This window comes from Ornithodoros turicata, chromosome 6, assembly GCF_037126465.1.
Source record: "Ornithodoros turicata isolate Travis chromosome 6, ASM3712646v1, whole genome shotgun sequence".
NCBI lineage: Eukaryota > Metazoa > Arthropoda > Arachnida > Ixodida > Argasidae > Ornithodoros > Ornithodoros turicata.
Window position 1 is genome coordinate 10,918,402 of NC_088206.1, and position 27,934 is coordinate 10,946,335.

The window sequence follows — 27,934 nt, forward strand, 5'->3', positions numbered from 1 at the left end:
CCTTTTTTTTATCATTCTCCCACGTCTCTCATATTTCTTCCGACACCACAGAACAGACACAACACGAACCAAGCGCTTTCTTTCTTTCCCACTTCGCGGCATACTCACATCTCGGCATTGAAACCGCTCCCCTCCTTATCACTCACTCATTCACTCACTCACACACGCACACACACACACACACACACAAACAAACAGACAAACAAAAAAAAAACACTATTCATTTGAGAAGTCGCGGTAGAATAAAACAAGTACCTCGTATGGGAAACGGCTTGGGATTATCGCTGAGCTTTCTCGTCCGGCCAACACGCAGTGCTATGTCCCTCTGCTGGTCCGCGCAAGTGGTCATCGCTGCACTATTCACGCTTCTCTTCCGCACCATCTTCACACCGAGCGTAGTAGCACCAAACGAAGTAGCGTGAAACCGACTGACTGACTTACGCCAACATCACGGGTGTAAGTACGTAATCAAGTGGGGGAGGAGGCAAAGCTGCGCCGATAAGGTCGAGGGAAGTTAACGCTTCATTGAGTAAAGGCCGTTCCTGCGTGCACGCGTGCGAGCGCTGGCCCGTGAGACCTCATCGGCGGTGACCAATCGAGATAAACAAACGCCACCACGGCGGTCGCTGGAATGATAATTAATAGGGACCGATTCCGTATCGCTGTCAGTCAATCAGATATCGGCAACGTGATGTCAGCCACTTCAACGGAATCAGGTGATTGGCTTATGTTTTCGGAAACACTATAGTGGAACGATAACATTTTCCTAAGACCCCCAATGTCTTGTTGTTGTTGATGTTCAAGTCCGTCTACGGTATCTTTTTTTTTATTCCCGAAGCAACCGCGGCTGTGAGCGGCGTGCAGATGTAGACAGATGGAGAGAGGACAGCAGGAAGGCGTGGGGGACAGGGGATTTTGTATGCGTCCTGGGCCAACTTCGTGGGGAACTGTGCATACTATCGTCTGGAAAGTCTGCCGGAAAACCCAGGGAAAACCCCAGACAGCACGTGGCAGCATGTATCGAACGCGCGTCACCTCCCAAGTCTCGGCGTGGAAGGCGATCATCCTAACCACTATGCCACGGGAGCTGGTATTACAGGATCTGATTTAGTTCATTTTTTTTATAGAAAATTCAGATATAAAATTAAGGGCAACCCTGTGTCTAAGACCCGACACGAATTCCGCAATTTCCGCCATGTAGGGCGGGAACATATAAACATGCCAGTAACAATGGAACGTACAGCGACATCTGTGGACCGCCACCATTACCACGCCGGCTCGCCGGACGTGGTGCATTTTTGCGTAGGTAACTCTCGTGGTGATTCTGCTGACAGTTCTGTTATTCATTTGCACGATGCATCAACGTTCTTGCATTTTGAGAGAATATGTGTCCAGAACTACCTCGTTTGAACAAACTTTTCAAAGAAAGTTCAAGAAGCCGGCTTCTTTGCCCATGACTTAGCCGATAGACGGTTGGGGACATGTAACATTGTTGCTCGACGAATAGGCGACTGTTTCCCAACAGGCGTCGCCCCGCGCGTCCTTTCACCGCAATTTCAGTCGTGATTTAAAAAATTTATTTAGAGTTTTCTGTCGCACACAAAATTTGCAGTGTGGGTTTCTTTCGGAATATGCTTTACAGTACCTTCAAAAGATTCATCAAGAATTGCTGACAAGGGGTAGTCACTCAGAACAGAATCCTGTCGATGTGCAGTTGCAAACCCGTTTTGCGAACCGTTTGCTCAGAAGCCTCCTTATTCTCTCTTTCCCGCTATAGTACGGGGTCAGGATGCAACGGAGCACTGGGATTTCTCGGAATCATCTATCGGAAACCCGTACATCGGCGCTAGTAACCGAGACATTGGTGTCTGCATTCAAAGCGATCAAACCCGAAATGGAAGGGCCTCGATATTCCCAACGTCCAAAAAAAAAAAACAAAAAAAAAAAACGCTCGATTGCTTCGTAAGATGACACGCAGGGTTTAAAAATCCGATCTCACTAAAAAAAAAGAACGTGTCAGCTTCACGAGTTTCGATGTCTGTCGGAAGCCATTTTAGCGAATGCAACCACACTTTAGCGGCCGTTAATTAGGTTTAACAGGATGGCCACACCGGCACAGCATGTCGGTTAGTTTATTAGCAGGTTCGTCCATGTTCGGTGTTTGCATTAGATGCGCAGGTTAGTCCGAGTTCGCCAATGCCATTATCCCGCCCGCGACTGTGCATTTTAGGCATCTTATTTTCAACCGGTAGTCCCAGAAAGCATTTATTTCCAGCAGTTTGTCTTGCAACGGGGATTTCGATTCCCCATTCATCATCTCACAATAAAGTTGTTGCTGTTGTTGGGGGCTTCGATCACTTTATTTCGAGGTATATACAACAAACGAAATATGGGGAAACGGGTCGCGGACGAGAATCCAAAATAAACACTCGGGATTCGGGCCAAGGGAACCCATGCAAATGGGACAGTGGAGCCGCTCTCAGTTTCTGAGCACGGCCACACACGAGGCAGCCGCCGCTGCTGGACACGTGCCACACACGTGATGAACGACTGTCGAGAGCAGTGACATATCCGTCAGTTTCTCATTTCTATAGCCTTGGTTTTTACACGGATATGCATTTCAGTTTCAATGGGCGAGACGGACGAGCGCGGCTTGCCTATATAATATCTTATCGAATGAGAGGAAACGTTATAAATGAACATGTATAAGGTTGAATGTGGGCGACGTGCAATCTCAGTTACTGCGACATTGCAACTCATGGACTGCTGCTGTCCTTGTGCTGGATATCCCTGCTTAATTGAGGACGAGTACATTTTGAAGTTGACAAAACAGATGTGCTCCAAATAGCAGTCAGATATACGGCTCAATTTCACACACGGTGTTTCGGTTCCGACGGTTTTAGAGTGCACATAACCTCGCGCTGCATGCGCAATGGTGTCGCAGAATAAACCTTCGCGCAGAATTAACTACAGTAAAACCTCCGAAGTCGGACACCTCCCTACCTCGGACAAGATTTCATTGAAACTACATGGGGACGAAATTCTCTATGTCGGACACCTCCCTATCCCAGAAGTAGGACAGGGTTTTCCCTGCTAAGTCGGACAAAACCCTGGCCAAATTACCTCAATCTCTGCCCATCTTTGCACCAAAAAGACCCAAAATGAGCCAGTGGCCTCGACTTTTTTCCCCTATACTGGTCTCAGCATTTTGTTGTTTTAGTTTTAGAGTTCAAAAGCAAGTGCTGTCAGTCCACATTGTAATTCTTTGTGTGAGCACTTGTCTTCGGTTTGTCTAGAGCCTTTGAACACGCACTGCACCAAAGCAATGAAAAGCGGGCTGACGCTTCAGAGAAAAGTCCTCGCTGCTCGAAAAGCTCCAGAGTTAATGTCATTGAGTGGAATCTGAACAGAATTGAATCTACCAAAATCAGTAATAATTAGCACTGAAGAGTGGGTAGAGGTACCACTACCACCAGGTACCACTTAGGACAATAAATTGAAGAAGGAGGACATTTCTGGCAACACAGCTGTGATCTTTTCCACTTTTTGTTTCCCTCATATTCTGTAACTCGGACACCTCTATAAGTAGGACACGCTTCGGCTGCACCGCGGGTGTCCAACATAGGAAGGTTTCACTGTATGTCGAAACACTATGTCGAGATCGATACCGAAAGCTCTATGGTTTAGATAATACGCCACAGGGATACCATATCACGACACGTGGTCGTGTCAGATCATTCGCATCAACACGCGAGAGGTCGAGAACAAGTGGGATTACCGTGCGTTTGTTGTCGCTGACACAGCGCATTCGAAACTCTTCGGCGCCCCCAGCTCCTGACCACGTACACCAACGCCAATAAAACCAGCAGGAAGTCCCAGAAAATAGTCGTAGAGACTTTCTCTCCACATCATCCTCATCATAATCTCACGCAACGCTAGACAACTTGATAGATGTCCAGTGCGGCGGAGATTTCCCTGCAGACACGAACCCCTAAATAGGAAAAAGCTCTCACAGTCCAAATCTAATCCGTCAACGACAGCTGGCGCGGGCAATGTGCCGTGCATAAACGGAGAGAGTGACGGAATGGGATTTTCCAACAAACTCATCGGGTTCTGAGATTAAGGTCGAGCAGTCATCGAGGCAGCAGTAAAAGCCCCCACCCATATATTTTTCGTTTTTGGCTACGGCAAATTGTGCGTCAAATAACATGCTTCTCCTGTGGAACGATGAGCGCCACAGCTGACATCTGGCGAGATAGTTTTTTTTATTATTTTTTTTTATCTGCAACGCCTTCCAGAATCCCCTCAACTCTTTCAGAGGGCCCACAGTGATGCTGACGTCACTCCGTGACGTATGGAGGACGCAGAGCATGTAGCGCCGCGCCGTGTCCGCAGCGGACAAATTTTCTGCGAGAAATGAGACCTTGCGGGTACAACTTACGATGATCACTCGAAGGAAAAAAAAAAACAAGTGGCAGTGGTGAACTGGGATGCAACTACAGCCTTTAGTGCAGCTCCCGTGGCATAGTGGGTAGGGTGATCGCTTTCCACGCCGACACTGGGAGGTGACACGGGTTCGAATCCTGTCACCGGCTGTGCTGTCCTCTCTCCATCTGTCCACGTCTCTACGCCGCTCATAGCCACAGTTGCTTCGCGGCGCTCACACGGAATTAAAAAAAAAAACTACAGCTTTTGGTCCCCTATCTTGCAATGAATGCCCATTCTAGTCCACCCCAATATTTTTCCCAGAATTGCAAATGGTCCCTAAACGTTCGTGTCTTGAGTCCCGAAGAGGATTACTGGTTGTAGCAATGCATCCAGTCCTCAAATGGGCTAAAAATACACTTTTCTTTTCTTTTTATTTATTTTATTTTTATTTTTTGTGACGCAAGGCACTCAAGCTGTTGAGATGTTGCGGACGGTATAGCTCTAGACGATGTCACGGGTGTACCTCGACATAATGTAATCGAAATCCCCGTTGCAAAATAAACTACTGGAAATAAATTTTATCTGACTACAAAATGCACACTCGCGCGCGGGAAGACTCCAACAGAGAACTTCGACTAATCTGGACATAGAAATGCAATCATCGAACTTGGACTAACCTAATAATAAACTGACCGACAGGCTGTTCCACCGTGTTCACCTTGCTAATCCTAACGGCAGCTAAAACGCGGCTTTCGCTCGCTAAAACAACTTGGACAGAGATAGCAATTCCTTGAATTTGTGTGGTTAAATAGTGATGTCGGATTTTTAAACGCGATGTGCCATCGTACGAAGCAATCGAGCATTTTCCTTGTTTCGAGACGGTGAAATCGGGAATTCGGGACTTTCGCAACCGCCCCTCCCGATGTCACGTGCTACGTGCACTCTCTCTCTCTCTCTTTCTTTTCGTTTTCTTTCTTTCTTTTCGTTTTCTTTCCCTTTTTTCGTTTTCTTTCCTTTTTTTCGTTTTCTTTCCTTTTTTTTCGTTTTCTTCCCTTTCCTTTCTACTTTTCGTTTTCTTTTTATGAAAGGAATAGCAAGTCGGTCTATGCCTGACTAACCTTTCCTCCTTTTTTTTTTCAATAAACATATCCCCCCCAACCCTTCTCCACGCTGTGGAGCCCACAGCAGCGTGTATCCCAGGAAATACGTGACACGCAAGCATGAAACTCTTCTTCTCTCTTATAGATTACCTCGACATGAAAAGCATCACGAACAAAACTCGCCGGACACATCGAGCGTCAGCTGCCACTCGTGACGTCACACATCATCATCATAAAAGTGTGAAGCAGCACCCACCTCGTATGGGAAAAGGCTTTGTCCCATTGCTGTACTTTCGTGCGGCCGAAATGCTATTATGACGAGTTTGCAGCATGCCGGGTTTCGTGTTAGGAGGTTCCAGTCTCGGATGCAACGCACACACGCACACACACCAAGGTACAGCAAAAGGTGTAGAAAACGCTCTGGAGTCTGTCTACGTCCTCGGTAGTCCTATAGAGGGATAACAACACACGCTATCATACACGTACATGCATAACGAAGTGAGTTAGTCATGCCCATGTCAACTGTACCACACGTCTCTTTGTGTGAAACATGTTAGAACATGCAAACTTGCCATGCCACGTAACGCAGCTATAAGTACACATTGGCAACAAAGAAAACGAAGTCATCGAGCAGTATTCTTCAAATCGAGTAATGAGTTTATTTCCGGGAAACAGGTCCGAAATTGCTCATAAACCAGGAACAGTTTACTGAAAAGGAGTAGCGGCATGGTGCCGGTACAAACTGAACAGTTAGACAAACTGAACTTTTAAAGGAAAAAAGACAAAAAGTAAAGGTTTAACTATCATTAGTTTAGTTTAGTAGTAACTATCAAAGTTTTAACTATCATTAACATAAATGATCCTAAACTTGCGCACGGGGCGGCCGGCCCTCACTTTTGGGTGGGGGGAAGGCGTTTGTTTGTCTAAGCGCGTAATGGGGGAGCGGGAAAGGAAAATTCAATGTATAAACTGACGTTTTTTGATCCGCCAACACGTGCGCAGTACACGGCATTATAACGCGGATACCTGAGAACTCGCATGCCTGCGACGACCACCGAACGCTTGAGCGTTCACTTCGTCCCCGTTCCATTATGAGAGAGGAAGTCCCTCGCGCACGGAAATCGCTCGGTGGAACGCTTAGCGCAGTCTCTGTTCCATCTTTCCACATATGTGCCACACTGTTGTAATGCCCCCTGTCTACCTTTATAACCGTGCCGCCCTTCAACCGTGGCCGTGCTCTCCCACTCCCGTGAAGTCCACCATTGGAAAAGTACCCGAGCCCATCGATCCCGTGGAGACGGCGGGGCCGTGCAAAGAACGCCTGGGATGCCCTCTTTGACGCTACTCTGTCACGCAACAGCAACTCTTTCTTGTCGAAGATGTCCGTATTCATCCCTTCGATCGATGTTCCGACTTAACACACCGTCTTCTCGTTCCAAACGAGCTCGTATAGGTATACCGTACACTCCCAAAAGGCGATTCAGCCCCAAGCCATCGCAAATTGCTGCAAGATTCCATCATGCAACCGTACACAAGGTGAGGGAGGAACCGATTCTGTGTAGGTGGCGGCTGAGATCGCTGGGACGGTGCTAGCATCAGTGCCGCGTTACGCGATACCATTTGGAACAACAACGTTCACGAGTCCTCCTTGCTGACTAAGCTCAAGACATTGACACTCACGCAGTGTGTTGAGATTGCCGAGGTTGCCACGGCAGGGAAATTCGCAGCTCAAGAGTTCTACGTCAGAGAGCTTGAGTCAGAGCTTCTAAGTCAGAGAGCTTCACAAGCATACAAAGGATTCGCAAAAGACTATCGCGTGTGTCAGGTGTGGAATCCAGAAAGTCACCAGACACCATTAGTGCTTCAGTTGCAAGAAGCGTGGACACATCGCAACCAACGAAAGAAACTTGAAACAGCAACTCCAATGTCTTGGAGGCGGTGAAAGACGAAGTGAACTGCCACGCTGGGATAAGATAGGACCATCTTATCCCAGTCTTATCGCATCATCTACTCTTGAACAGAAGTAACTGAAGCCGTTGCTGTCCTACCTAAGATGGGCTATATCAGGGTCGGCGTCTACTTTTCGCCTCTGGGGAACAAGTGGGAAATTTGCGCCCTTTCACCCGTATCCTTGCTGCCCCAAAGGCGTCTTTTTGGTGCCCCTGCTGGCGGGCTCAAGAAGGGGGAAGTTGCCCCCCCCCCGCCCCCGGAGACTCCGGCCCTGGGCTACACTTATGCCAAACGTAGGCCATCACCATCTGCACCATCTCCAGTTTGCATGATCGGCGAAGGCGTCTACAAGGAACACGCTGCGGTGTGACTGCACATATCACCTTTTCAGCATTGAACTGTCGTGCTGCCCATATTATCGAGCGACCACACAATTTTGAAGGAAAGTTAGTGAACAGCTGTACTTGCGTGGCTGCTCAAATCAACTTTCCTGGGTCGACGCACTCATTGACACTATGAGCTTCCTGCATCACAATAGGTAATTCTAGAACAGCTAGGGTACCAAAGCGCTCCGGTGCCCTATCCTAAACCTCCCTCTGTGATATCAGCGTCTCGCAAACGCCGTACGGTACCACGATCGAAGGTCTGACACGTGAGCTCAGTGGTTTAAGCCTCGTCTGGTGCCGAATGAACCAGAATAAGTTGACCTTCACCTCCACGACGCAACTCCAAAATACAAGGCCTAACGCATTGCGCAACAAGTTACTGGGGCGCTGTCAAACGAGGGAAACATTACACCTGTCAGCCACTTGCACCGGGACACGCTAAGCGTACTTGTGGAGGAGCATTGGCTTTTACTTTATAGGCTTCAGTGGGTCCAACATGCACAGCTGAGCAGTAAGAGTGGCGAGCTTGCCCTTGATCAGTAAGAAACCCCTCAATTTAGCTGCACTCATTGGCCCCTATACGAAGATCCTGTGCTCCGTCGTCGGGTTCTTCACCTGTTCATGGATTTCCTGTCGTGCACTGGATTGCTCCAGGCGCTTTAATTCGTTCTCGTATGTTCACCCTTCCTTCACCATCTTCATATAATGTTCCACGTGCAATGGGGCGGGGTACCGCACCACCGCGGTGAAACAACCACACCTCATCGTCATCACATATTGTTGTTGTTGTTGAGCAGTATATACGCACTGCCAGAGACTGGAAGGTCAGGTTGTGCCAGACTCTCAGGAAAGTATTCCAAGTCATCATGGACTGTTGGTTGGTTGGTAAAAATATGGAGATGTTGGCCCAACTCAACATTGGGCCGGCTACTCCAGTACGCTTATGGTAGCGAGGTCTGGCTACTAAGGAGTCGAAAAGGATGTTTGTTCCACAAAAGTCCCAAGGAAAGAGATCACAGAGTGTGAAACTTGTCGACGTGCTGCTGATCAGTCACCGAGTACCTTCTTGAGGTCAAGAGGGCCGTAGTCGTGTCTGTCCAAGGCATCCCGGGGGGCTTCTCGACTAGCCGTGAATCGCTCGCAGCTGAGCAGTATGCACTGTGCTACCCTCTGAGAAACATGAAAAGTACGTGTTCGGCAAGAGACTGGTGGCACACACACACACATGTCTCGCATGGTTGGCAGAAATCGTGCGCCCCTCGTGACAGGAACTTGTGGATGTTTCTGACTCTAGCCCCTGTTCTGGACTACTGACAGCACGCACGTCAGGCAGGTCACTCCCAGCTCAACGTAGCGACACGGCTAGCACCCTTTATGCCATGTTGGAACAAAATACTGCTACCGCTGGGGAAACATACCCCATTGCCATCACGGACGAGACCCCAAGTATATCACCGTAGCTGTACATCACGACCTACTACAGGTTTTCCCGGCGATTTTAATCCAAGTTCCAGCTCAATTAATCCATGCCCCATAAAGTTTGCATGGCACGTGGATTAATTTCGATGCCACTTGGATTAAAATCACCGGGAAAACCTGTAGATTATAACGACCATGTCATCATCGGCAACCCCTATGAGGAGCCCATCCGCACGATCCGCTAGGGGCGCTACTCATCGGCCCGCGAGATCAACATCATGATTGGACAATGCAAATTTAAATTTTGAACGCGCAGAAGCGGACGTACGACTACCGTAGCAGACGACAGCAGCAGCTCCTATAAAAACGCGTAGAATGATGATGATAATCAACTTTAGAATGAAACATCTTCCGTGGGACATCCACAGCCTGTACGAAAATATTAAGGTAAGCTGAAGTACAAAGTATTGTAGAAGTTGAGGAAGCAATAACCGGTCTGATGAGTAGCGCCACCGCTAGCTTCCAAATGCGGCGCTGTAAAGGGGTGTCTATGACAAGGTCGTTATAACCTAGTAGGTCGTGCTGCACATATACGACACTGAATTTCCTACGAGGGACCATCGCCAACAGTGCTCTTTCACGCGTGAAGGAGCAATGCATCGAACACGCGCAAGGAAAAAGGCAGCGTAGCCTTCGCGGCGGTTTCATGGGTTCTGACGACAGGACATGGGTTCTGACGACAACACAACCAACAGTGTTTCTGGGAATTGCACTGGGGGGCACTGTGGGATGAAGCCACCTACGTGCGTACCTGCTGGCTTAGATCGAGTAGCGGGTTCCTAATGAGGCATAGGCGTCGATCGGCATGAACGGCTTTCACAGAAGTAATCTGAGGGCACGTGTTATTAATTAGCGCCTCTTCAGCATCCTGTAATGGGTGACGGATGTGAAGATTGTAGGTGACACAGTTGCGTCAATGAAGGTATAGTCAAACAATACTCTGCTGCGGTCACCATGCAGGAAGACAGACACGTCGAGTTCCGAGACTGGCGACACCCTGCTGAGGGCGTACGATTGTGCGTTTTCAAGAAAACTTACAAGCGCAACATCATTTTTTACTGCAAAATGTTGTTCAAAATCATTCGTCATCCTTCCTTCGTGAGTTTCCATTCTCATTCGAAGGCGCAGACAGGATACAGAGACCCTGACAGGGTGTAGACATGCATTCATGGATGTCTTCTGTGGTTGTGCTCTGGTTGCATACCAACCGAGGGAGATTTGCAAAGAATACTGCAGTGAAGACCTTCGTCAAGGAGCGTACATTCGAAGGGAGACATATTTGACACTTGGTTGAAAACAGTCCGTCCGTTGGTTGGTTGGACCGTTCCTTGGTTGAAAACAGTCCGTGAAAATATCGTCCAACAGAAGCACTTGCGACTAATTCAGCCACGTGTAGTTACCTCACTATGAGCAGGCGAAGGAGATGCATCGTGTGAAAGTAATTTTCCCCTCGAGCTCCGGTTGTCCCGCCCGCTAGTGCATATTGCTTACAGAACGTGGACGAGATGGAGTGTGCTCAAACGTCATCCTGTCCGAGTTAAATGTGGATATGCATGACCAGTTCGTCTGCTGCGTCGCTGTCTATGGCCCGTGGGTATAGCCTTCTTTCGTCCTTTCCATCGTCAGTGATAAAGGATGGCGCTGCGGCCATATTCACTACGATAGTTTGTCTCTACTCAGGGGAGAGGGTAAAGTTTGAAGAAACCACGTGATCAAGTGTCTGTCCAATCACAAGGCAGCAATAAGGGGGTATTAGTAGACCTCTATACGTCCACAGAAGAGACCACGTGCGCCTCAAGCTGGAAGTGCAAACCCCCTTATTTTGGGAGAGGGACCAATAAGGTCATTCCACGGGAAATAGGGGAGAGAGGGAAACAGGTGAACTACGTACTTTCACAACGTACTTCGGCCTGGTGGTAGTGGACCTTGGTTGTCGCCCTGGTTGCCCAGCACGGCTCCCTACCCCACGGGACCAGGTATACATGAACCACTCGGCCTTACATTTTCAGTGACACGTTATCAAACTTAGCTCACCAGACTCATACGCTATATTATTAACAACAAAACACGCACACATTGTGTACGCGTGTTCTTTTCCATGCAACAAGTAACGACCGGAGGCTCCTCTTGGTCTTGAGAGCCATTCCGTGAGACACTCGCTCCAGAAAACGTGCATCTCTCAGCGTCGCCTGCAGCAAGCAAGAAGGACAGCCGTGCAGTGTCACTGCGTCGCAGGTAGGTAGTTAGTGAGGGCAAGTAAATCATAGCGCCAGGCGAGATCTCCCACTAAGTGCTGACAGTCTATTCTGGGAAACGCTTCTTGACCCGAATATCGCAAAGACAGATGAGCGGAGCCCTTTCATGTGCCTGTGTATCGGTTGCTATCGATAAGGCATCAATGCGTCCTCAATCAGCATCCTCTACCGTGTGGCTTCTAGCCTTTGGAGCTCGGCACAGGCGAAATCAATCGCCCCCCCCCCCCCCTCCTTTGCCTCCACTACAGAGTAGGCTACACAAATCGAAAGCTCAACAGAAAGGAGTGCAATCTTCGCAATGCGTAATACACAGGTAGAGGCAGTTCTCTTTCACGACAGTATGTTTTAGGTGCTGACACCGCATTTTGTCAACACAAAGAAACGAACAGTCTCTGTTCGAAATATCGGCGGCTTTCAGGCACTTCCCGCAACATAACGAAAGGTCGTTGATATGGCAAGTACACTGCATCAAGAAATGCGATAGGAAAATCAGTAGTGCACGTAATTTGCACACAACTAACGTGGTAATGCATAGAGACACCCTACAAATAGGAAATGTAAGGGTGAAAGAGCTAAGAGAGACGGAACACAGTTGACTGTGTCAAGAAATGAGGTGGGAAAATACGTATCCCGTCACAGTTGAAGAGGGGCATACATATTGTGTACAAAACGCTAATGACCTATCGCGTATGCATGCTCAACTGCAGGGCCAGACAGACACAACACATGGCACTCGAAAAAGCCATTCAATGTGCCGCCAACCGAGGCTGCGGTCCGTCTGCGTCCGCGACAGTGTCAAGGTATATTTATCGCGCAAGGTAAAATGCAAGCTGGGAGGCGCAGCAATATTCATACATATGATGCCGACAAGCTGGTAAACTACAAATAGTTGTGGAGCAGCGGTTCATCGCGATCTTCTCTGCTGAATATATAACAACTGAGCTCAACATAATTGTGGTTACTGATACCAAGTACGATACGTGAGACCAATACGTATGCCGTGCATCTTTCTTCAACGTACATGTAACGAAGGCAATTGCGTTCTCTTTTCGGCATTAAAAATCCCAGATCAAGGTGAATCTCACAAAAATATAGCAATTGCGCAAGACCTCCGTCGCCGACCTTGGCTGCAGTTTTACCTTTTACCGCTACGGGTGGTCAATAAACGTATTCACATGTCACGACAATCATGCAGCGTCCAACATAAGTGTCCACTGGCGAAGAGAGATCAAAGAGATGTGTAATCTGATAGAAGTCGGTAGTAGGCATGAGTGAGTTACCGGCACGATAACCCCGACGCGACGGAGACTGCGTCTACGCGTGTCGCGGAACATCTCGTCCGATAGGAATGTTTCGTGAAATGACAGGTTAACACTCACCTCGAACGGGAAATGGTTTCGCACCGCAACTAGAGATGGCTCCTATCATTTCAGTTCAAACCAGAACAACACAGTTCGCGATACCATATCCAATGAAATGAATGACCCATCCAACATCAACTCAACGCTCTCGCACAAACGCACAAACGAACGCACGACAGGAAGCCTCCTTGCGGTTCCAAAGCGAGCTAACCCGATTACGATTTATGGATATTCTTTCGGTTGACTTTCAATACAAGCAGCGCGTAGAAAGACGCTTCGACGAAATAACAGCAAATTATGATGACATAAATGTATATCACTATCCATGAGAGGGTCACGCTAACTTTTGCTCAACTGAGGATACTACTTTGGAGATGCGGAAAAGACATCATGGGTTAGTTCGGGTTATTCCTGCTGTTTCCAGAAGGCCACAGTTCTATTTTTTAAATTAATTTGCATGGTTAATGAGGTGCTGAATTTTCGTCATTATCCATTCATGGTGGGAAATTCCGTCCGAATGTATAATCTGCACTGTTCTGCACAGATCTCCATACTGGAAGGAAATAAGCGTAAAATAGCGGCGAAAATGATGCATATCGCACGACGACACGGTGTATCAGTTGCAGTAACTCGAACTGCGCAGTAACCTTTGCACACCACTTTAGTTGCGTGATTCAGTCTGTGGTGCGCCTATAATAATTCCACCTTTCCCGAAAACGCCGGAGCCAGTTGGCAACATTGTGAAAACTACTCTCGCAGCAGGAACTTTTTTGTGTGGAGGTTCCTTTGCGGGATAAAGTGAGGCGCTGTATGCATGCATTTCGCGTCATGCGTTATCGGATGTCAAGAAATGTCAAAATGTTACTCACCACCCTCGACATCGGGTGACTAGTCCTTACTGATTAGTGCCCATGAGGATGAATTTCAGATGAATTTGTTTTCTGAGCGCCATGGCGTCGTCTCTATGACGACTGCCGGCGTCTCTCTTGAGGACCGTGGCCAACCTTGGCCCATGTTCTGTATAGCAGTTTATCTATGATTTCCTACGTTTCCTGTTAAAAAACGCTGGCACACTCTTGTGAAAGCCGCCAGGGAAGATGCCTGCTCAACATTTCTGTTCTGCTTCGTGGTGTAGAAATGAGAAACGATTCGAGAGTCCGTCCGATACGACAATCGACAGGTAAGTCATTTGCTATTGCTTATTGCCTTACAACACCGCATTCACTTAGTATTTTGTAGATAATTAATACTACAGTCACTGCAAAGCTCTGAATACGCTGTGACCGATCGCGTAGCTTGGCAGTTTGAATGGTAGATTATATTTCTTTTAATAAAACAGCATCATTTTCATGTTATGATTAAATAACCACTCACGTCGTAATGTCTAAAGTCATAACAGTACGGTAAGTCTGCGATTCCAGGCGATTTGGCTCAACAAGTTTTATCCGACGTTGTTAACTTTATAATTGTCCTGTAGCTCCAAAACCAAGTTTGTCTGGGTATTGAGCCTGGATTTATCATTGTGAGGTGAGCGTATTAGCATGTATTTGGAACACCTCTTATGGGGGCACCATTGACACATCAGCAGCCGCCGACTACACCAGGCTCAAATATTACTTGTCTGCTAACTTTGCTAAGCTCCAACGTAAGCTGTCGGAACATTCTGATGACAACATAGTTTTGAACATGGTTATATATTTCCGTATTGTTTCCAGCCACTCTGCTTGACACGAAGTAGCGCCAGGCAGCTTGAAAGAAATTCACCACAGCCCGACATGGAGAGATGCCGATACCTACAGACTGATAGGATCAAAGATTGATGCTGTCATAAGGCAGCGTTCACACCTGGCAGTTTTTCCATCATCTATGAGCAACTTTTGAGTTGCTGGTAGTCAGTCGACACTGGCAACTTCCAGCAAATCGAGTTGCTCGGAATAGCTCCGGGACCGAAAATTCGAGAAGTTGCTCATGCACCAGCCAATCAGCGAGGGGAAACATTGCCACGTGACTCCTGATAGCGTGTAGCGTGATGTGATTTCGTTTGCGGGTTCATGGGTTCAAATCCTGCAGGTGTAGCTGAGAAATAACTTTTTTTCTTAACTTTTATTAACACAACACAAACATATCAGTGTCCATTTTTGAAAATAATGATGATTTTTTTACGTAAAAAAAGGCCTAAGATTTGATACACAGCAGTGAAAGAAAAGACACCATAGTTGGATTCTAACCCAAATGCTAAAGTTGCAGTAAGGTTGCTTGTGAGTGTAGCTACCAAGCTGGACGTGTTCTCAAAATTGCTCATAAGACGTTTGTTCGAGTCACTGGAAAAAGTTGCCCCGTGTGTCGCCCTAAGGCGAGACAGCTGGACAAGAATGGCGCTGGACAACAGTTTCAGACACTGGGACCTTTCTAGAGTTCATGCTGACTGGTATGTTTGGTCACGTTGCTTTATTTTCATGGTAATGCATGCACTTTTTCTTTGACCTCTCAGTTTCCAATTGTATTGTATACCAGGTGTTTCAGTTAAATCCCCGGGCTAAATAATTCGCGAACTGGTGCACCAATCGACAAACTTTCTTTTTTAGAAGTATCTTTCCGATACCGCCTACAAGCTGTGCACAGTGTGAATGAGTGGGAGGCGCTCATTATTTGAATAAAAATTCAAATGAGTCTCATGAAAAAAATGTGACTTCTAAAGTAGGGCGCTATCGGCATTAAAATGGGTACTACCCCTTTTGGGACCTTCAGTGGACACCTTTTAGAGAAAAACCTGCCACCGAAGCAGGTCATTTGTTGCTGCAATTAATTGGTTTCGGTTTACATATTTTGTCGCGGCTGGTTGTGGTGAAGCGCAAAAGGACATAATTCATTGGTGTAATTCATTGGTATAAGGACATAATTCATTGGTGGATAAGGGAGTGGAAGAGCATCCTTTTGCGCTTCACTGCGACCAGCTGCGACAAAAATATGTAAACCGAAACCAATGAGTTATTGCAACAAATGACCCATAGATTTTTCTCTAAAAGGTGTCCACTGAAGGTCCCAAAAGGGATAGCACCTATTTTAATGCTGACAGTGCCCTGCTTTAGAAGTCCTGTTTTTTATGAAACTTGTTTGAATTTTTATTTCAATAATGAGCGCCTCCCACTCATTCACACGGTGTGCAGCTTGCAGGTGGTATCAGGCAGATACTTGTAAAAAAGAAAGTTCGTCCATTGGTGCACCCATCCGTGAATTATTTAGCCCAGAGATTTAACTGAAACACCCGGTATAGGTATGGCATCATGAATGATCTGCAATGCTCGAGCAGATGGAATAATGTCATGAAAAAGAAAAGGAAACAACTTGCTAAGCTGCATACTTGAATGCTTTGCTGGAGTTGAATTTTCAATAAAATTACTTTTTAATCGCTTTCATTACTCTTGGGACAGATCTCGTATGCCTGACATTTGCACATATATTTTAGTTTCTTTTTTTTTTTTTAATGGAAATGTCAATGTGTATGAATGTGATGCTAATAAAATGAACAGCTTGGGTGCTATCGAGAATTTGTTTTGCAAATTTGTGTGTGCAGAAACGCTTTTATTCCTGGGACGCTACATGTGACACTAATAAGGACGTTAAAGGAGCAATGAGGTGACATTTAACATGGCTCGAAACCCTGTCTAGCATGCTCTCCATCAGGGGTCATAATGAACAATATTTTTGTTTTATTTTGTTATATTTTGTTTTTATTGCGTACCATGCACCTTGTACAAGCAAACCATCGAACTCTGTCACGCGCTTCCCGCGATGCCAGTGCGGCTGACACGGAGCCCATCAAACTGCATCAAACCAGTATATAACACATTGGAAGCCATTCGAGACGCGCTGCCTCGGCAGGACGGTGCATCCTTGCGATCATATTTTGGCCTTGCTTCCTACTATCTCAAGTTTGTAACACATTTGGATACAGTGGTTGAACCTCTTCGGCGAATACTTCGCAAGGAGACGCGATTTCTATGGGCAGAAGAGCAAGCAACTGCTTTCAGCAGAGTCAAATCACTTCTCCAAGAGTGCGTAATTGTGGCTCTTTTCGATGCTTCACTTCCAATAGAACTGTCACAGCGGATGCATCAATTTCGGCGTTGGACCTGTACTGCTGCAGGAGCATCCTCACGGTTTACGTACTGTCTGCTTCGCCTCGGCGGCGACGGAATACCGGTACCGGTGCTCAACTGGGGAGAAGGAAGCTTTAGCGTGGTTGTGGGTGTGCGAGAAGTGGCACGTATTAGATTTTGAGCGCAAATGTACACTTTCCACGGACCACCAAGCCTTGGTCACGCTTTTGTCAACCAATGCGCATTGCAAGGTGGTCTGCACGATCTCCTTCAGTACAATTACACCGTCGAATACAATGAAGGAGAACATAACTTCGTAGATGACGCCCTTGACGACTTCCTCTACCTTACAAAGTGGACGCTACAACCGGGGATGCAGATGAAGACGAATTACTGTGCTATGTTCAGCAGGCACCATCCTGCATCACTGTGCAAGAGCTGTAGCGAGCTACGGACGATGATGTCATACTTCGTGAAGTTTGAAGTTGCCTGGAGCCTGAACCTCAACTTGACAAGCAGCAGCAGGAACAACTTTTCCGCCATATCTCGCGACGAGTTCACTTCGGTAGGTGTCCCATTCAGCTCAGTTCGGCCCATTCGGCCTAGTGGTGGTGTCTCACTTCGCTGAGGAAGCGAAATGTTGACATTGCTCATGAGTCACATTCGGGGATCGTCCGGATGAAGCAACGTATGTACGTGGCTTGGCTGCATCTCGTGTATGTTGTGAAGCGGATAAGACGGCGGTTACACACACGGCACCTCTACAACCAGTACGTTTCTCTTGCGGTCCATGGAAGCAGTTGGGGATATATGTCGTCGGTACATTCGACAGCCTTCCTGCACGCTGCCGTTTTGCCATCACAACTGTGGGTTACTTCAGTAAGCTAGTGGCCCGTGGTAGCCTTTCTTTTTTATCTTTTTTTTTCCATGTTACCACAGACGTTATCCTGGCGTTCTTAATTTACATTTTTGTTCGCGAGGGATACCCCGAAACTTTGGTTTCGGACCACGGGCCTCAGTTCGAAGCTGTACACTTCAAGAGTTTCCTTGCCGAGAGGAGTATACTGCACTGACAATCGGCAGTATACCACGCTGAAGCAAATGGACACGTAGGACGCTCCGAAAGAGTTCTGAAGGGCTTCCTCCAAACAATTTCACTGGCTGGGAGGAATGTTTCTCAAGCTGGTGAAGGTGTTCCTGGGGATCTACACGCCTCACGCTGCCTCACGCAGCAACGGGGTTATCGCCTTCAGATCTGCTACATCAGAGTCTCATGGAATCCCAAACCCGATGTAGCCGGATTCCCGAACTTGGACAAAGATATTGAGATGGAAATGGCTTCACTACGCGAGCGTATCAGGAAGTACCAGGAACGGTCAAAAGCTTATTTCGACGGACGCCATCCGCTTAGGACTCCCGTGTTCCAGGCTATAAACGCGTCCGTTTACCTGGTCACCGTCCGAAAGGCGGGCGTATGGTCCGCACATCGCCATCCAAGAGAAATTGGAACCCAGCACGTTTGTGTTGGCGGATGGGACACTGCGGAACGCGACAAGGCTGAGAGCTGACCCCAAGATAGGTCAACGGCACAGCGGTGGCGCCCTTTACTGGGGGGATTCTGAAGGTAATAAGTAATACCCATCTCTCTCCCAACACAAAGAGCGCTGAGCGAATATGGCCGTTCTTTCCGTTTCCGAAGCATACGGACGAACATGCGATAAACAGACATATGACTACACTGTCAAAAAACTGCTTTTCACACTGTTTCAGTGGGAGCGAACGTTATGCACCGCTCGTATGAAGCGGTCGAGCGTCCGTCAGTTTTAACGGACAACCACTTTGTAGTAATACATTTTTTCTAACAGAAAATGGCGCCCCGAAGCCGTGGTCTGCGGCCCGCGTAGTTCCTCCATGGCTCAATGGGCTCGCGGACAAGAATGAGTGCGAACCCCTGTTGTAGAGGGTCGAATCGGGTGTACCTCGAAATAAATTGATCGAAATCCACGTTGCAAAATAAACTACTGTTATCTGTTATAGAATGCACAGTCGCCCGCGAGAAACTGCTTAGACTAACCTGGGACTTAGACTAACCTCGACATAACAATGCAAAATCGAACTTGGACTAACCTAATATTCAACTAACCAACGTGCTGTTCCTTCGTGTCCGACCTGCTAAGCCTAACGGCCTTTAAAATGAGGCTTTCGTTCGCTAAAATGACTTGGACAGACATCGAAAACTCGTGAATTTGAGTAGTTCAATAGTGACGTCGTGTTTTCAAATATCGGCATATCATAAAATGACGATAAAACCGGAGACGCTTCTACCATCGGCATATCATCTTACGAAGCAATCGAGCATCCTCCTTGATTTTCCTTGTTTCGAGATCGGGGATTTCGCAACCGAGAATATATGGAGGTCCTCGCGGTCGAATCATACGTATAATGCAGTGTCCTTTGCTTCTTTTTGCAAATATATGCACAGGAATGACGCAAGCACGTCCTCCATTGTGTGGAATCAGGGCCAGTTCTCATTTGGCGACGTCCGACGCGGCGTGATGTGAGCGGGTGGCGGAAATAGACGCGCATTTCCGGAGTCTGGAGAGGAGAGACGTCGAGCCAAAAAAACTGCCTTGCCGACCTTCTTTCACGACGCCGGCGAGAGCTGCCGAGAACGACAGCTGGCGACCAATTAGGTGACACAGATAGGCCACGCCTCCTGATTTTTCGTCTGCTTTGGACGACGGAATGCCACTGTTGTTGGAACATGAAAATCGTGCGCGAATCGTGCGCGCTGACGGGGCGGCGGAAATGCACCTCTACTTCCGCCGCCCGCTTACGACGCGGCGTCGTGAGCGGGCGGCGGAAGTAGAGGTGCATTTCCGCCGCCCCGTCAGCGCGCACAATTTTCATGTTCCCACCACAGTGGCCTTCCGTCGTCCAAAGCAGACGAAAAATCAGGGGGCGTGGCCTTTCTGTGTCACCTAATTGGTCGCCAGCTGTCGTTCTCGGCAGCTCTCGCCGACGTCGTGAAAGAAGTTCGACATGGCAGTTTTTTTTTTTTTTTTTGGCTCGACGTCTCTCATCTCCCGACTCCGGAAATGCGCGTCTATTTCCGCCGCCCGCTTACGACGCCGCGTCGTGGTGCGTCGCCATGTGAGAACTGGCCCCGAGTCAGGCTCACGGAGACACGTTTGCCGGCCCTGGCCCAGCCCGCGGTGCTGGAGTATTTTGTGTGCTCGGGTTCGGCCCGGCCCGGAGCACAAGCCCGATAAGAAGCCCGGGTAGCGAGCCCAGGCTCGTGCAGGGCTCTAGTGCCTAGTAGAGTCACTAAATAGGGAGCAGAGTAGCGACACTGAGCTACGCCGGCGAGCGAGACCGCCATCTTGGGTCCGGCGCGGCTGCGTCGCCTAGCAACGGCACGGCAACCGCCCCCTTCTCCGACAGTAAACAGCGCGCAGGCGAGCCAGCTCGCAACAGAGGAAACCGGTTTTGGATGGAGGGGACTCAATATGACGACGGGTTCTTGGAAGGAGAAACCACGTGACACGATCGGGCCCAATAGAGGACACCGAACGGCGGTTTCCGCGCGGAAAAGGAATGCGATACTCTGTCCCCTATTTAGTGACTCTAGTGCCTAGAGCGTCGTCTGCTAGCATTCTTTCTTCCCCGTTCTAGCAGACGACGCCCATATCACTCATGATCTCTCCCGGTTGGTGGCGTTGTGTGAAATAGTAGCAGTATTCAGACACCCTACACGGCCTTCCCTCGGAGGCCATAATGGCAGATAATGGTACGGATGCTTCGCGCGCGACATCGCCGATAGCGGAAGGGCGGTGCCACGAGCTGGATCTGGAGACTCCAGACAAGCTGTACCTGACAAAAGGAGACATGTCTCATCCACGCTCGTACCGCTCTTTACCGGGAGCGAAAGCTTCCAAGTTCTTACCGGACGATAAGAACGAAGCACTGGCGAGTGCATGTACCGATAGGAAATGGAAGGTGAGTAACTGTGTACCACTGTGTTTCGTGTAATTCAAGTGGGAAAAGACTGATCGTGGCTGTTCAGTATATTTTAATACGTCGTTTTTCTTTGGCTTCATCTTGTCCTGATAACACGACGGGCGTGACGTCGCTGAATGATGGAACAACACACAGGCGCCGATTGCGGGTAGGGTGACTCAGGTGCCTCAGCCCTCCCATTCCCCTCTCCCCCGGAACTTTGCCAGGTAGGGCCGGGCCCCCTCCGGGAAGTCTATCCATCTGACAGTCAAGATGAACGTTTTGACGGATATACGAAGAACCGCGGGTTTCATACGAGTGATCATCTTCGTTTACTCTTCTTCTTCGCCGAATAGATCCGGAGTTGAAGCTGAGTTAGTTCAGTGTTCCACAAAGCCTGCAGTCTATTCTTCACCGATTTCGATTAAATGTGCCGTACGGGCCCCAGTTTCTTCCCCAAAATTGGGAGGGCCAACTCTGCGGACTGCTTAAAGGAGCAGTCTAGAGGCCCACAACTTTGTTTCTGTTGTTGGTCAGTATGGAATGTTAGGCGGCCGAAAACAGTTTTCCCACAATTAGTGCAACCGTAGCTCCCCGAACCTCCCGTGCGCGAAACATCCTCCTTCGCCTTCACGATAGGCACGTGATGAGCGCCACCACGCGCGTCACTATGTGACGCAAGTGGAAAGGACGCTCCTCACTCTCTCAGCTGACTCACAGCTGATCTCACAGCTGACTCACCGTCGCATGGTTTTAACCCTCCCTTTCCTCCCCCTTTCCTTCTAACTCTTTAACTCAGCCCATTCCCCCGTGAGAGTGAACCCTGCCGTCAGTAGTGTACAGGCTAACCTCACTCTCCTTTCCTATACAGTGAAACCCGCGTATAACGATATTGACGGTAATCGCGAATTCCATCGTTACACGGGCTACATCGTTAAACGAGGGCTGACCTAAATAGCGCGTCCCCGAAAAGTCGCGCGCCACCCCGCGTGTAGCAAAAAAGAGCAGCACTACACGTTACCATTCCGCAAGTCGGCTTCACCTAACGCCTGCGTGCTTTAGGAGAAGCTCGCTTTAGAACACTGTCGCGCAACTCGCGGGTGGAAAGCACGTGCTAAGCCTTTTGAATCATCTCGCGAATTTGAGCAGCATTGGCCAAATACGGAGACATAAAAGCGTTACCACCTACCTCTTTCACTGACAGTATTGGAAAATGAACAGTCTTGCCTCAATTTTTATTTTGGTTTAATTCTTTTGATGTGAATTTCGGATGATACGAATTTTTTCCGCTACCCCGTGAGATTCGTAGCATCGAGACTCTACTGTATCTTATCGCGGCGAAAATCGCCGCGTGGTTACGCGCACGGGACAGCGTCCAACATCGTTATACGAGTACTCGGAACCGCGGTCTCTATCGCTATACGCGGGTCGTTTCCCCATAGAACCAATGTATATTTTGACGGTAAAATCATGAACCATCGTTTTACGAGGGATATCGTTATACACGATATCATTATCCGCCGGTTTTACTGTATAATCGACATTCCACCACCACCTTTTTGTTGGGTGGAACCCGCCAGCTCGCGGGCACGCACATGATCGTCTGTGTCCCCTTCCCTGACAAGACATGGTGTCAGGAGTGGGATCGGAAGTTCCACTACTTTAGTGCCTTGCTTGGACTACTCTATCTTCGCCACCCTACTAGCGTCAATGACCAAGCCAGAAGAAAAAGGCAGCACCCAAGAACGGGAAGAGTGCACTTCGCTTCAACCACGATCCACAATGACAGGCCTACAACAACCACCGCAATTCAACTTCGAAAACGTAAGCGAGTGGCCAGATTGGTGTGATGAATTTGAAGACTTCTTGCATGCCTCTGGAATTATCGAAAAGGGTGACGAAACAAAAGTGAGGACACTACTCTATTGCATGGGCAGAAAAGCTAGAGAAAAAATTATGGCACTGTGAAAGGAAAGTTCCAGTCGCACTTCGTGCATACAAAGAACGTCGTTTACGAAACAGCAAGATTTAATCTCTGCAAGCAGCTACGGACTGAAACGGTAGATCAGTTCATGACCAACTTGCATTCTCTTGCGGAACGTTGCGAGTTTGGTTCATCAAAGCAGCGTATGATACGCGACAGATTCGTCGTCGGCCTCCTGGACACAAAATTGTCTGAGGGTCTCCGAATGGATGCCGAGTTAACACTTGAAAAAGCATTTGCTATGGCACGTTTGTCGGAAGACGTTAAAAAGCAACAAAACGACCTTCAAAGTGGAGCGAACAAGGGAGCAACAAGTGAAATAAATGTAGACACTTTGCGGCTTGCTAGGAAGCAGACGCCTAAGAGAAAACCGCCGGAAAAATGTGGATTTTGCGGCCGTGACTTCCATGCAAGAAAAGCATGTCCTGCGTTAAGGAAGTCATGTTTGAAGTGCCATAAGCAAGGACACTTCGCGAGTGTATGTAGATCCTCATCGAAACAAAACACAAGAAGGAACTCCAACAAAATTAAAGTCGTCGACACCCTTGATTATGACGATGATGATTATAACTTTCTCGGAGCTATAGGATGTCGCCAGTCCAGAGCGCGGTTTATTGAAGTAAAGGTGAACGGACTTGCCGTCAGAGCAAAGGTTGACTCCGGCGCGGAGGTGACGGTGGTCAGTCATGAGCTTCCAGGCCTTCCGAAGAAACTAAGTTGTGCAGAGGAGCTCATGGGTCCGAACAATGTGAAGTTGAACGTTGTAGGAAAATTTGACGCCGTTGTACAGTGGAAGGAAAAGTTTTCGCTACAGACTATTTTTGTTGTTGAGAATCTCAAAGTACCATTGCTTGGAATGCCGGCTTTGGAAGCTTTAGGAGTAGTGCACTTCGTAAACGAGGTCAACTGTTCGTCCGAATACGAGGCAATATGCCCGTCCATCTTTCAAGGGATTGGAAAGATGCCCGGAGAATACAAAACGCTTTCTCGATCTCAACACCGCGTCGGTACCCCTACCTCTTCGAAAAGCCATCGAAGAAGAGCTACGTCGTTTAGAGTCGCTCTCCGTCATACGCAAAGTAGAGAAGCCTACGCAGTGGTGTGCGCCCATTGTTCCAGTGCTTAAGCCGAACGGCCAAGTCCGTATATGCGTCGACTTCGTGCAATTAAACAAAAGTGTGCAGAGGGAACGTCATGTTCTTCCTACAGTCGAAGAAGTGCTGGGAAATCTCGGTGAAGCAAAGTTCTTTTCAAAATTAGACGCAAGCTCAGGGTTTCATCAAATACTGTTGTCACCGGAGAGCCAGGAACTGACCAATTTTATGCACCCTTTGGGCGTTATTGTTACCAGCGGCTTCCTTTTGGCATCACTTCAGCGCCGGAGGTATTTCAAAGAAAGATGACCGACATTCTGAAAGGACTTGACGGCGTGGAAAGTTTGATGGACGACATCTTGGTCTAACGGTATGACGAAAGAAGAGCATGGTGAGCGTTTGCGAAAAACTCTAAATCGTCTTCGTCAAGTTGGAATGACGTTAAATCGGCAAAAGTGCGTGTTTGGAGTGAGCAAGGTTCCATTTTTGGGTGTTATTTTAACGGACCATGGAATTTGCCCAAACCCCGACAAAGTCGCCGCGATTAAAAACTTCCCACCGCCAACTACCATCACTGAACTTCGAAGGTTTCTTGGCATGATGAATCATGTGGCTCGGTTTCTTCCGCAGTTATCAACCGTGTGAGCTCCCCTCAGAACGCTGTTATCTGGCTCTACGCAGTGGATCTGGGATATACCTCAGCAAAAAGCTTCCGACGCTTTGAAGAGCCTGATAACAGCAGACACGTGTCTTGCAAAGTACAGCCCATCACGTGAGTCGATAGTGTCAGCCGATTCGTCATCTTACGGGCTTGGTGCGGTTCTGCTTCAGAAGCAAGACAACGGGGTATTCGGAGCAGTTGCGTTTGCTTCAAGGTCCTTGCTGCCAGCAGAACGGCGTTACGCCCAAATAGAAAAAGAGGCTTTAGCTTTGACATGGGCAGCTGAAAAATTCGATGAGTATTTACGAGGTATGACCTTCGTCTTTAACACCGACCACAAACCACTTGTGACTCTCCTGGGGGAAAAGTCGTTAGACCTACTAACCCCTCGAATTCAGCGCTTCCGTATGCGTCTCATGCGATACTCTTTCACTGTAGAATATGTTCCTGGAAAGCTACTAGCTACTGCAGACGCACTGTCCAGAGCACCTACAACAGATGATGCTAAGCACGAGGGACTACTCACCATAGCCGAAGTGCAGTCCTTCGCCAACGGTGCCATCGTCACATTACCCGCTTCGAGGGACCAGCTGCAAAGAATACGAATGGCACAAAAATCCGACCCGGTATGTAGAGAACTCTACAAACTATCTGAAAACGGCTGGCCGTCGAGAGAGAAAGTGCCGTGTTTGTTGAAGCCCTACTATGCAAACCACATGCACATAAGTTGTTGTCAAGGTTTGTTGTTGATGGGAAGCAGACTGATCATTCCCGCACCGCTTTAAAAGGAAATGTTAGCCAGACTTCACGAGGGACATCAAGGGATCGTCCGCTGTCGTGCGAGAGCCAAGGAGTCCATTTGGTGGCCCGGACTTTCTTCACAACTCAAGGAAGTAACGACGAGCTGCCAGCAGTGCCTAATGAACAAAACTCAGCCTCGAGAACCGTTGATACCGTCGGTAACTCCGCAACTACCGTGGCAGAATGTGGGAGCTGACTTGTTTCATTTAAATGGCAAGGACTATTTGTTACTTGTTCATCATTATTCACGGTATCCAGAAGTAGTAGGACTTGTCGCGACATCATCTAATGCTGTCATTCAGCGCACGAAAGAAATATTCTCGCGTCATGGAATCCCGCAATAACTTTTCACGGACAATGGCCCACAATTTGAGTCTGCTGAATTCACGCAGTTTGCAGCACCACTATGGATTTTGTCATACCACAAGCAGCTCAAAGTATCCCCAGTCAAACGGCGAAGCGGAGAGGATGGTCAAGACTATAAAGGATCTTCTCAAGAAGGCGTCCGACCCGTTTCTCTCTTTGCTTAGTTACCGGAACACAGCTGGGTCAACAGGCTCCAGCCCTGCGCAGCTGTTGATGGGTAGGAGGTTGAGAAGCCGCCTTCCAGTTGTCTCATCTCTTCTACTTCCGGAAACTGTTGCCTATTCAAGGTGGGTTGCGAGGGACCGACAACAGAAAAGAAAGCGGAAGAGGAACTTTGATAAGCGTCATTCTGCACGTCCGCTCTCTTCTCTTTCTGATGAGGACATCGTCTGGATTCCTGACATGCAGATCAAGGGCCAGGTACTTCGAAAAACAGCTGAGCCAAGATCGTATTCCGTGAAGACCCCTCAGGGAATTCTTCGACGTAACAGGCGTGACCTGATCGCCATCGCTTCGCCCAAGTCGTCAGCCCTTTTATCCTCTCCTACCAGCCCACAGTTCAAGGCAAACTTTCCTGTTGAAGACAACGCTGGTGGACCTGGAGAACCGACCGCTCCCGTGGCAGCAACGGAACAGCCGCCACCAACTGAACCTCCACGTCGCATGAGGGTCTCCCGATATGGGCGCTGCATCAAGACACCAATTAGGTTTTCCATGGAGTGAGTGCTCAGTTCTCGAACTGAACTTCGAACTCAAGTGCTTTATTTTTCCTTGGAATGAAATTTCATTTCCGCGTTTCTATGTTTGCGTTTGACTTATTTAAAAAAAAAAAAAGAGAGTTGTGGTGTTATCTGCTAGATAGCTGTGCTCATTCTTATCTTGGTATAACTCGTAAACATTACGTGGTACTTCTGATGTTATCCTGATGATGTAAAAGCCAATAGCAGATGAAAATAAAGGCTTTTTGTTGGGTGGAACCCGCCAGCTCGCGGGCACGCACATGGTCGTCTGTGTCCCCTTCCCTGACAAGACAGTGAGCAACATCGCGCAGGCCGGAGCGTCTGCTACCGTCTGCTACCGCTTCGGAGACGCCATGCGTTCTCCGGCTACGTGATGTCCGAAACGGAGGGTTTGAAGGCTGTCCACGACACAACCGCGATTTTTTGGGACCGCAGACACCGCGGGAAGAATGAGTGGTGCAGCCAGAAATTAACAGCGATTGTACAGCGAAAAGCCCGTGCTTACCGACAGTGTGCAGCTTGTCCGACCGTTTTCACCGCGCAGTTAGTTAGTTAGTTAGTTCCAGTACCTAAACCCTTTTAAGACAGGGTGGGCGCTTGTATCAAGCGCCTCAGGAGTAACTTGGCTGTCGCCGTCAACTACACTACACCATAACTACACAGACTCCACTACTGCAGTAGTAGTAGTAGTAGTAGTCGCGTCCTATCCCTTTCGTGTCAGGGTGGGCTTTGGCACTTCGCCTTCACAGGAGTCGTGTCATTGCCTCTGGGACAAAAAATAAACTAGAAAAATACACGGAAAAACTCGAAAATAGATTAATTTTGTCCTCGTTATTTTCTTCTTGTTTTCACATCTTCACTGCTTGCGCTCCTTGCGCCTTCTCCATTCCATTAGGCGGCGCTTCGTGGTTTCCACTTCCGCCATTTCCGCTCTTCTGGGCGCGGCTGGCTCTGCGTCGTGCGTCATGGCGTGGTTCTGATGGGTGCTTTCTCGAGTATTGTGCTGGAGTTCGCTGTCAGTGTTGCTCTTGGGGTCGCCTTTGGCCTCTGTCGTGAGGCAGAGGGCATCTGCGATGTTGCAGTTCCTTTTGCCTCCGGGCAAGCTCTCACATAGTAGGACTACGTGGGTGATGTCCTCAGCAGGCGACCCGCATATTTTGCACGCTGTGTCCGTTTCCCCGAAGAGGTCAAATTTCCTCCTTTGAGTCATCAGCGAGCCTGTGCGGGCCT

General features: G+C 48.3%; 2 protein-coding genes and 1 long non-coding RNA gene across 5 annotated transcripts in view; 2 read left to right on the forward strand and 1 right to left on the reverse strand.

The window, feature by feature from the left end:
* Window positions 1-13,122, reverse strand: part of LOC135399048 (6-phosphofructo-2-kinase/fructose-2,6-bisphosphatase-like) — a 53,907-nt gene extending 40,785 nt beyond the window's left edge. Inside the window, exons 1-2 of one of the 3 annotated variants that reach the window (XM_064630702.1) lie at window positions 12,978-13,093; window positions 5,785-5,976 (exon numbers count right to left, since the gene is read on the reverse strand). In XM_064630702.1, coding sequence (XP_064486772.1) covers window positions 5,785-5,860 — 76 coding nt within the window. In that variant the 5' untranslated portion in view covers window positions 5,861-5,976; window positions 12,978-13,093. Of the gene's footprint in view, window positions 1-255; window positions 519-5,784; window positions 5,977-12,977 lie in introns of those variants that run through there. The other 2 variants (XM_064630705.1, XM_064630697.1) reach the window with 2 other exon arrangements.
* Window positions 13,123-20,726: 7,604 nt separating this feature from the next.
* Window positions 20,727-27,934, forward strand: part of LOC135397494 (actin nucleation-promoting factor WASL-like) — a 36,174-nt gene continuing 28,966 nt past the window's right edge. The window contains exon 1 of the mRNA XM_064629098.1: window positions 20,727-21,058. Coding sequence (XP_064485168.1) covers window positions 20,837-21,058 — 222 coding nt within the window. The 5' untranslated portion in view covers window positions 20,727-20,836. The remainder of the gene's footprint in view (window positions 21,059-27,934) is intronic.
* LOC135399051 (uncharacterized) lies at window positions 24,011-26,963 on the forward strand. The gene is made up of 3 exons (XR_010424176.1): window positions 24,011-24,908; window positions 24,968-25,106; window positions 25,236-26,963. It is a non-coding gene; the product is annotated as an uncharacterized LOC135399051 (long non-coding RNA).